Source organism: Camelina sativa, chromosome 19 (assembly GCF_000633955.1).
Source record: "Camelina sativa cultivar DH55 chromosome 19, Cs, whole genome shotgun sequence".
Taxonomy (NCBI): Eukaryota; Viridiplantae; Streptophyta; class Magnoliopsida; order Brassicales; family Brassicaceae; genus Camelina; species Camelina sativa.
This window is the reverse complement of record NC_025703.1, coordinates 23,455,354-23,465,807: the sequence shown is the minus strand read 5'-3', so window position 1 is coordinate 23,465,807 and position 10,454 is coordinate 23,455,354. Positions and strand designations below refer to the sequence as shown.

Here is a 10,454-nt window from a genome sequence, read left to right as displayed (position 1 = left end):
CACGCAGATGTTTGATTCCTTTGTCGAAATGGAGAACTGAATTATAAGATTTTAAAGTGTAGTTTGCTAAATTTTAAATCGTTATGATATTGATCTTGGATTTTAATTTTATATATTTATATTTGAATAAATGATAAATTTGGTGATTATCTTACATGATTCTTATTTTTAAAGAAATTCTCATAGATATTATTATTAATAGATTGATTAATTTTAAGATTGTTTGAAAGTAAAACTAACAATTTCCGAAACTATACTAAATAACTAATCATGAATTTTATTATAGTATGATTTAAATATTTATTTATATTATAGTACAAATATATACAAACTAACTAAGTATGGTAATTACAAAATTAGTTATGAATATAATATAAAATTTTAAAATGAAATATAATCTTTAAAAAAAAAAATGTTTTAAATCGAATTCAAGAAAAGAAAAAAATACTATTTAATTATTCGATTATCCCTAAATGTTTCTGGTGATACTATCATTTATAATGTAAATAATTAATAAAATATTGAATACTTATATAATATGGAATTTACTAAAAGATCTGGAAATATATATAATATATTTGTACTTGATGATAATTGTAGAATTACCATTTAAGTTTTGCTGATGATAAATATTTGAAGTTTGGAAATATCATAAAATGTAAATTTTCACAAAAACATATATTATGTATTATGTATATATAAATACGTTTAAAAGTCAGAATCGTAAGTTTCGTTTAAGTCTAGGTCTTTCAAAGAAAAAATATGGCTAACCTTCTATCCAATGCTATAAAAAATAGGATCGGGAAGAGAGACTATTATTTCGATGTGGACGACCTAAACCTCTTCGTTCATGAGTGGAAAATCAACGTAAAAATACTGAGGAAGTTTGAGTGTCGTCATCCTCTTTTCATATCAACAGACTTGATTGTAGTTGATGAGAAGGTATAATTTAAATTATATAATGTTCATTCAAATTTATTTTAATCTTTACGTACTTATGTATAACGTTTACGTAGGGTACAAAAATTCATGTATTGATGGGTTCTCCTTATCGTGACATCTTTATAAACGATTTAGAAGAAGGTGAATGGATGTTATCAAGTTTCTCATTAAGCAATGTTGATGGCGCTTTTAGGCCAACTTATCATCGCTTTATAATACATTGGAGAGAGGTGACATGGTTTAAGAAAATTCCTCCTTTGTCTTCAGATCAATTTTACTCTTTCGTATCATTCAATGATATTAAAAGTGGATATTTAGATTCCGCTTATTGTGTAGGTAAGGGAATCAATTTATTGTTTTATTGTAAGATAAGTGTGAAGTGGTTGATTACTTTAATCTATTGAGAAATATTTGCAGACCTTATCGGAAGAGTGTTTAGTGTTGGAAATAGTTTTGAACAAGGCCCACCATACAAAGAATGGAATGAATTGTTTGTTGTTCTAGAAAATATTGAGTAAGTTGTTCTAATGTTATAAGATTTACGTTTTAAATTCACATTAATTTTAAAAATACTCAAAACAAAAATTGTAGGGGTGATCGTTTATCCTGTCGTTTGCCAAAGGACTACGCGAACGAATTCTATGATCATTGGATAAATCGGGTCAGTGATATCTTATGCGTGATACGCTTTGCCAAGCTTGAGAGTAATAAAGGTTCGAATTAATTTTTGTTGATACTATTATGATGAATTTATTTTTGAAAACGTTATTTAATTATTAAAATTTTCTAAATCTAGATACATGGATGGCAACCACGGTGCACAATTGTACGAGTGTCATGATCAATCATCCATGTCCTCAAGTCACACAGATGTTAGATGCCTTTGTTGATATAGAAATTTAATTTTCGATTTAAAATTGTATGGTTTTAAAAAATTTAATATTAATATATGATACGTTAAAACATTGTGATCTTGGATTTGGATTTTAATTTGATATAATATTATTTGATTTAGTAGATACTACAAAAATCAAAAACTTTTATTATATTATTTCCTTCGCACATGCTACCATCCCGGCATCATCCTGTGATTAAAATTATTTCTCATCCAAATTACAGTGATGCACTTGACTCTTATATTCATCTTGCTGTTGAGGATTCTTTTGAGAAGCATCAAATTCTTTTATGAGTATTTAATTCTTTAAATGATAAACATATTTGGTTAATGTTTGATTTTAAAAGATACTGGGTTATATTAAATTTGAATAACATTATTTCAATTTATAAATTATTTTAAAATACAGTCCAAACTAATTTAACGTATGATTCGGACCTTTAGACGTTTTTTTATGTAGCGATTTGCGAAATGATTTTAAATAGAGTCAATTATTATAATTTACAAAAAAAAAAATTTATTTGGAATGTCAACATATAGTAATTTATAAGTACTTTATATATTTCATTAAAATTATGGAAGTATAAATATGTAAAATTTACTTTTTACTTTAGTAAACCTATTTAGACTATTCATATATGATATATTTACATTCTTCATCATTATCGTCTTTTTAAAAAATAAAGTAAATATTCTATAAAAAAATCAAGTCGGTTGTAAAACATCTCTATATATATTGATACGCCAATGTGTTAAAAAAGTGTTATCCACAACTCAATATGACTTCTAAAAAGATGAATGTTCGTCCTTTTGTTCAGCTAGACGATCTCAACCCTGCTCTCGATCATTACAAAATTAGAGTCCGTATCATAAGACTTTGGAAGTCATTCAAGTCTCTACAGATGGCCTTCGTTGACAGTGATGTAAGATTTAATAAGATAATTTATATGTAGAGTTTAATTAGTATCTATATCATTATGACAACCCGTCCTGCGGACCCCACTAGCTGCCCTAACGGACTGTCCGTGGACCCTGCTAGCCCTCCGTCAGCCGTCCCAACGGACCCCAAGCTGGCCCTGCAGGGCATCGATCATAACCCATCACTATGCAGGTCAATTGGTGACAGCTTGTCCTGTGGGAAGGTTGTTAAAGGGTGGGGACCAGGGTTCGAGGAATGCCTGGCGCACCAATAATGTACTGGTGGATTTGGATATCCACAGTGATGGGTTAGGATCGATGCCCTTNAAATATTCTATAAAAAAATCAAGTCGGTTGTAAAACATCTCTATATATATTGATACGCCAATGTGTTAAAAAAGTGTTATCCACAACTCAATATGACTTCTAAAAAGATGAATGTTCGTCCTTTTGTTCAGCTAGACGATCTCAACCCTGCTCTCGATCATTACAAAATTAGAGTCCGTATCATAAGACTTTGGAAGTCATTCAAGTCTCTACAGATGGCCTTCGTTGACAGTGATGTAAGATTTAATAAGATAATTTATATGTAGAGTTTAATTAGTATCTATATCATTATGACAACCCGTCCTGCGGACCCCACTAGCTGCCCTAACGGACTGTCCGTGGACCCTGCTAGCCCTCCGTCAGCCGTCCCAACGGACCCCAAGCTGGCCCTGCAGGGCATCGATCATAACCCATCACTATGCAGGTCAATTGGTGACAGCTTGTCCTGTGGGAAGGTTGTTAAAGGGTGGGGACCAGGGTTCGAGGAATGCCTGGCGCACCAATAATGTACTGGTGGATTTGGATATCCACAGTGATGGGTTAGGATCGATGCCCTTCAGGGCCAGCTTGGGATCCGTTGGGACGGCTAGCGGGGGCTAGCAGGGTCCACGGACGGTCCGTTGGGGCAGCTAGCGGGGGGCTAGTAGGGTCCGCAGGACGGGTTGTCACAATCATATTTAAGTAAATCTCGATAAAAGCTTTCTAACTTCTAAAAGTTATATATAGGGTACAAGGATACATGCATCTATTGAAGATGGTTTGGTCAGCAGATTTCAGAATCAACTTGCAGTCGGCGAGTCTAAGATAGTTGACACATTCAACTTAGTAGATTATAATAGTAGTTATAAGACAAGCTATTTGGGATTTAAAATCGTCTTTTATAGAACCACCATAGTGAAACCATGTGATGAATTTCCAGTTCATGTACCAGAAAAATATTTTAAGAATTTTCCTTCTATATTGGCTGGAGAATTAGACAAGAATGTATTGTTCGGTGAGTTGTTAATTTCATATTTTAAATTTTGTTTGAAGGAAAATATTAATTCATATGTATTTTTGGTAGATGTTATCGCTCAGATCGTTGGTGTAGGAAATCTTGACAGCGTCAAAACAAAAGGGAAGGATAACATCAAATTAAGTTTCGATCTGCAAGATTTGACGTATGATTCCTTAATAGATACCCTTTATAGTTAAAATTAGTTTGGAATATAATGTCTAATTAGGTATTCTTAATTCATGCATTCGTAATATAGTGGAACCCGGTTGAATTGCACTGTGTAGGGTGATCTTGCAAAGGCCTTTGATACACAGATAAAAGAACATCAAGATACTGTTTTCGTTTGTGTAGTACGATTTGCATGCTTGAAGGAATGGAAAGGTAATTTCTGACTATCTTATAATCTTCGAACTTATGATTATTAAATCTAACATTGCCAATTAAATCAAAATTTCAGGGAACTATAGTATTTCCAATGCGTTCAACTCTACAAATATTATGATAAATCCAGATATGCCTGAAGTGGAAGCGTTCCGAAAAAAGTAAATATATATATATATATATATCCCTTCTATATTACTCGGCGATACATGCTATAAACAATTATATGTTCTTATTATTATCATAACTTTATAGGTTGCCCACTAATGCTATAGATTTAGTACAACTTGAAGATGAACCAAGTCCCCAAAACTCAAAGGTGACATTATATGAGGACTTTTTTATTATTAACGAGAAGTCTACTATGGACCAAATCGTTTATGCACTTGAGGTAATGTTTGTAAAGATTTAATTGATATCATCTTATTTGAATTGTTTTGAAAAATTGTTAAAGTTAATAAACGTTTGGTTTGTTCATTATAGACGCGAACATGTGTGACAATCGCCACAATTTTTTATGTTGAAGTATTGCCTAAATGGTATTATATTGCCTGTAAAGTTTGCAATAAGAAGGTGCAGCCGTACCCACTAGAATCTCAATCTGGAAAAGAACTACTTTATAGTTGTGGGGTTTGTGATGCTGATGTTACGGATGTTGATTACAAGTAAGTGTCTCATGAATTGTTAAAATGTTTCTTAAGATTTGTTATTTGGAACTATTTATACATTTTAAGTTATGCTAAACTGCTTGAAAGGTATAAACTCATACTTCATGTCGGTTATGGAAGTTCACAAAAGATTAAACTGCTTTTCTTTGACGGTCTTGCTCAACTATTTATTAGAAAAAAAGCCGAAGAACTGGCTTTGGAAAATTCAAAAGTAAGTATATAACATTTGACCTCTCTTTAGTTTTAAAAATATATAAACAAATATTGAATCAAGTGTCTACCTATGGTCAGGAGGATATTGCAGCTATTCCCGAATCTCTTTCGGTCTTAGTAGGGAAGACTATGTTGTTTAAAATTTCGATTACAATCGATAATTTAAAGAGCGACAAGTCTGCTTATGTTGTTGAAAAGTTTTGGGAAAAAGATGAGATGGTTGTTCAATTCCGCAAGGTACTAAAGAAAAAAACAAAAACCCATAATACCATTATGAATATTATATCATATAAATGTTTTTTAATCTCAATGTATAAAATTTAATTGTAGGAACTCTATGGAAGGAATGAACTTTCAAATACTAATTCGGATACGAATGATCATAAGTTGCAAATCGTCCCAGCTGAATCGAGGTTGGCTTCATCTAAGAGAGATCATACAGAAACCGATGTTTTGTCGGCCGGGGGTCATAGCATTAAGACAAGGAAAAAGATCAAAACTGAATCTAAAGACTGAACAATTTCCATCACTTCAGAATATTTTGCCGTTCTGTTATTTCTTTTTATTTATTTATACTTTCAATGGGATTATGTTTTTAGAGGAATTTAAAAAATTTCAAACCATTTCAGTCACTTTAAAACATGTTATCATTCTAATACTGATTTGAAATTATTTAGTCATCTACTAGTATAATGTTATAAATAAACAAAGATTTATATATATAATTTGACATAAATAAAATAATCATGGTATATAATAGTTTTGGAAATATTGATAGTTAGTATAATTAAGTAACTATTAATATAATTAAAGACAAGAATGACCCAAAAGTATAACTTTTTTTTTTAAAGGGTTCAAAAGAACGTTAATACGTTAAAATAAATGGAAAATTTATTAGCCTGAATATTCATTATGAAGCCTGAATATTCATTACTAAATTGAGGAAAATAATCATTCGCATTTATCTTAATAAGTATTTTTAAATTAATAACTTAATGTTAAACTTGAATATTGACAAAATTCAATACAAAGTTTGAGGAAACACAATATTCTCGGATTTAGAAACTTATCTTCTACATGTTATATATTGGACCATGACAACTCGGAACAAAAAAAAATCCTTCTCTAGAGTTATAGCTGCTTGACGTAAGAGGTAACGCAAAATTAAAGCTTATTACAATATTTTGAATCGTTGTAATTTCATTCTCACAAGTTTTAAATGCATATTTGAAGAATCATAATGAAACGTTCAACCCGAGTTCGACGATATACCAAGAAAAGTTCAAGAGCTGATGAATATGCGCTTCGTACGCAAATTCAACCAGAACAATTGTTTTTCTTTTGTGAGGATAGCATTCCAGAACCAGAGAAAAAAAAAGTAGAAAAACCATGAAAGAATCAAGATCTTCCGAAGATCACTCATTGGCGCATCTTAACGTCAAAGTTCCTTTGTTGACGGTGAAGATATTATATTGAAATCAAAGAATGAGAAATCAAAATTTGATACCTGGATGGAAAACAATATGATGTCTATCAACGAGACAATTAACGCATATGATAATGGTGCCTCTGGATATAAATGGTGTGAGAAGAATAAGTTATGGATGCAAAGATCTAACACGACAAAGGATTAACTTTCAAAGATCATTTTATAATTAAATATTTTAATTTTTTAATAATACCTACTTTATTTAATTTAGTAGGTATGATCATGATGTTACTATAATCCGTTATTGAATTTTTATAAGAGATTTTATCGTTTTTATTAGTTTCTCAACATTTTGTTTCGATAACACATTGAAATAGCTTTTTAATAATGATTACTATAAGTTAATACAACCAAACCTATATTAATAATAAAATGTTGCTAATAAATAATTAAATTTAATAGGTTTATAATTTATTTGTAACTATATATATGTTATATTAATCAGACCAATAGTATATAAATAAAATAATGCTTAAATTTAGATCTGATATTGATATGTATGAATATGGAAATATAATTAAATAAAATATTGATAAACTTCAAGAAAGTAAAACTTAAAAAAATGTATCAAAGATCCGTATACGTAATTAGAAAGATAAATAACAAATGATTTTTCCAAAAAAAAAAGTTAAGAGGATATATAGAAACATAAGTTAATATTCGTATATATCAATAATTAGTACATTTTTAGTCTAGAAAATATATACGTACCATCTTCTTATATAAACAGACCTAACAGCGATATTCACTAAATGACTAAGAAAATTAAGGTATAAACAAGAAGGATCATAATTAGTCGATTATATGAATTCTTGATCGTAGTTTCGTTTATTTTTTGCAGATCGCAATTCTTGGCGTCACATAATGAGACCTTCGAAGATTCCATACCGAAGGAAGAATGTATCGACACATGCTGTATCTAGAAAACGTAACGACATTTTCAATTTTTAACATTAAGAGATATGTTATATTCAAATCTAAGATATCATACGCAATGACAATGAAATTCAGGTGTTAGTTCTACGATGAATCTTCCTGCTTTTACGAATGCATTGAATATTCAGTATCCTGATCAACATAAGATGGCAAGGTTGAAAAGAATGCAAATATTGAAGTCTAAAAGGGCGAAAAGAAAGAAAAGAGGTCATATGTCCGGAATGGAATTAATTAGTATTTATGTAAATAAATAAATGCTAAGTAACTAATTTAATCGTTATTTCTGCAGAAAATTTACTTCTTCCAGGACTACACGAAGATTTCGCATGTTACGTCGCAACTGACTCGGATACGAACGATGAAAGCGATTCTGAAAGCTCTACTGATGAGAATTCATGTGAGATAAATGAAAACAATATGGCATCTGACATGTTTCTTGGGTTTCCACCAATAAAAGCTGAGTTACTAAAAAATGGTATATCTCGATGCATATGTGAATAGTTATATGATAGTTTGTAATTATGTATTTATTTAATTAATATATATTTAAAATATTAACAAATGTTTTTTATAGGTTATTATGATGATGGAGATCCTTATTTTTTATGTGAAAATTGTGGAGCATATATGTGGTATGGAGAACAGGTGAATAAACAGACTAAAAAGGCAAAGCCGGATTTTTCATTGTGTTGCCATCGTGGCAAAGTAATACTTCCTACGTTGAAGACTGCACCTAAAACGTTACTATCGTTGTTTTATAATCACGACGACCGGAGTAAAAACTTCTGTGATAACATACGAGCATACAACATGATGTTTTCGTTCACATCTTTATGTGGTAAAATTAACCATTCCATAAATAATGGTAGAGGTCCTTATCTATTTCAGATGTGCGGGGAAAACTATCATCGTATTGGTGATATTTTACCAGAACCTGGCAAGGAACCAATGTTTTTACAATTATATATACATGATGTATATAACGAAGTATCTAATAGAATTTCTGCATTTAGGTAATTATTAATAATGTTAAATATGTATATAAATATTTGTCATATTTTATAAGTATGTAAAATATCTTTAGTATTTGTTATATTATACTAATCATAATTATTATATTTTTTTAAATTGGCATTAATATAGGACATCTGGATCTGCGGGAGATTTAAGACGTGAGATTGTTGAGCTTTTAAAAAAGATGCTTGATAGTCTTAACCCGCATGTTAAGGCGTTTAGATCGGCACGTGAAAGATTAAATATGGAGGACGGTAGCGAAGGTTTGCGATTGATATTACCTTCGGAAAGGACCACTGATGCAAGGACTCATAATCTTCCTACCAGCAAAGAGGTTGTTGCTCTAATTCTCGGAGACTTTACGGCTGGTGTAAATAAACGTGACATTGTTATAAAAAGTCGTTCGGGAAATTTACAACGGATAAGTGAACTTCATCCCACGTACTTGCCTTTACAATACCCATTGTTGTTCCACTATGGTGAAGATGGTTACAAATTAGGCATCGATATAGGGTTTGTGGATACCCGTGGACGTAAAAGGAAAACGGTCACCATGAGAGAATTTTATGCATATAGAGTATTTGAAATATATTAAGAATCTTCGATTATTGTTATGGCAGGCAAATTATTCCAGCAGTTTTTAGTCGATGCATTCACTACTATAGAATCAAACAGGTTGAACTACATTTGGATGAACCAAAGCAAACTCCGAACTGAAAGAGTTGATAAGATAATTGAAGCTGCTGAAAAAGGACATGGAGATCTTGCACAACATGGAAAGACAATTTGTATTCCGTCATCGTTTACAGGTGGAAAGAGATATATGATGCAACATTATCTGGACGCGATGGCTACTTGCAAGTATTATGGATTTCCTGACCTTTTCATAACCTTTACGTGCAACCCAAGATGGCCTGAAATAGATCGTTATCTATAAAGGCATCGTCTTAGTAAAGAAGATAAACCTGATATATGCAGCCGAGTTTTCAAGATGAAACTTGATAGATTATTGGACCAAGTGACAAAGGAAAAAACGTTTGGTATGGTAAATTCTGGTATGTTTCATAATATTTATTATAATTTCAAATAGTCTTCCGAAAAGTGTAAATATATTATTGTTTTTTTATTTAATATTGTCCAGCCATGTATACAATAGAATTTCAGAAAAGGGGTCTGCCTCATGCGCACATGATTCTGTTTTTACATCCAGACAATAAGATGCGTACAACAGACGACATTGATAAATTCATAAGCGCTGAAATTCCTGATAAAGAAGTGGATAAGTACTTATACGAAATTGTTTCTGATGTGATGATTCATGGTCCTTGTGGTTCTATGAATAGAAATAGTGTTTGCATGAATAATGTAAAATGCACTAAATTCTTCCCAAAGCCATACATGGATAATACTATTGTCGACGATGCTGGTTATCCAATATATAGACGACGAAACGATGGGAGGGTTGTGGAAAAAAGGGGTTTTCAATACGATAATAGTTATGTTATTCCCTATAATCGTGATTTGTCTCTCCGTTTTCGTGCTCATATAAATGTTGAGTGGTGCAATCAGACACGTTTAGTCAAGTATTTGTTCAAGTATATCACTAAAAGTCCGGATTATGTTAGAGCCAACGTAGGAGGAGAAGATCAAGAAAATGAAATAAAAAAGTATTTC

The 10,454-nt window shown here is 31.2% G+C and overlaps 1 protein-coding gene across 1 annotated transcript; it reads left to right on the top strand.

Annotated features, from left to right (window-relative positions):
- LOC109130900 lies at nucleotides 3,190-5,857 on the top strand. Its single transcript, XM_019240989.1, has 8 exons — nucleotides 3,190-3,318; nucleotides 3,809-3,920; nucleotides 4,146-4,247; nucleotides 4,748-4,851; nucleotides 4,944-5,125; nucleotides 5,216-5,339; nucleotides 5,420-5,578; nucleotides 5,672-5,857. The coding sequence occupies exons 1-8, from the start codon at nucleotides 3,190-3,192 to the stop codon at nucleotides 5,855-5,857; spliced, it is 1,098 nt and encodes a 365-aa protein (XP_019096534.1).

What these genes read in the sequence shown, in the direction of transcription:
- LOC109130900 (XM_019240989.1), top strand. Translation starts at nt 3,190, where the DNA reads ATGAATGTTCGTCCTTTTGTTCAGCTAGACGATCTCAACCCTGCTCTC. An exon ending in AAATCGTTTATGCACTTGAG is followed by an intron (nt 4,852 to 4,943) that starts GTAATGTTTGTA and finishes TGTTCATTATAG; the next exon opens with ACGCGAACATGTGTGACAAT. An exon ending in GTTACGGATGTTGATTACAA is followed by an intron (nt 5,126 to 5,215) that starts GTAAGTGTCTCA and finishes ACTGCTTGAAAG; the next exon opens with GTATAAACTCATACTTCATG.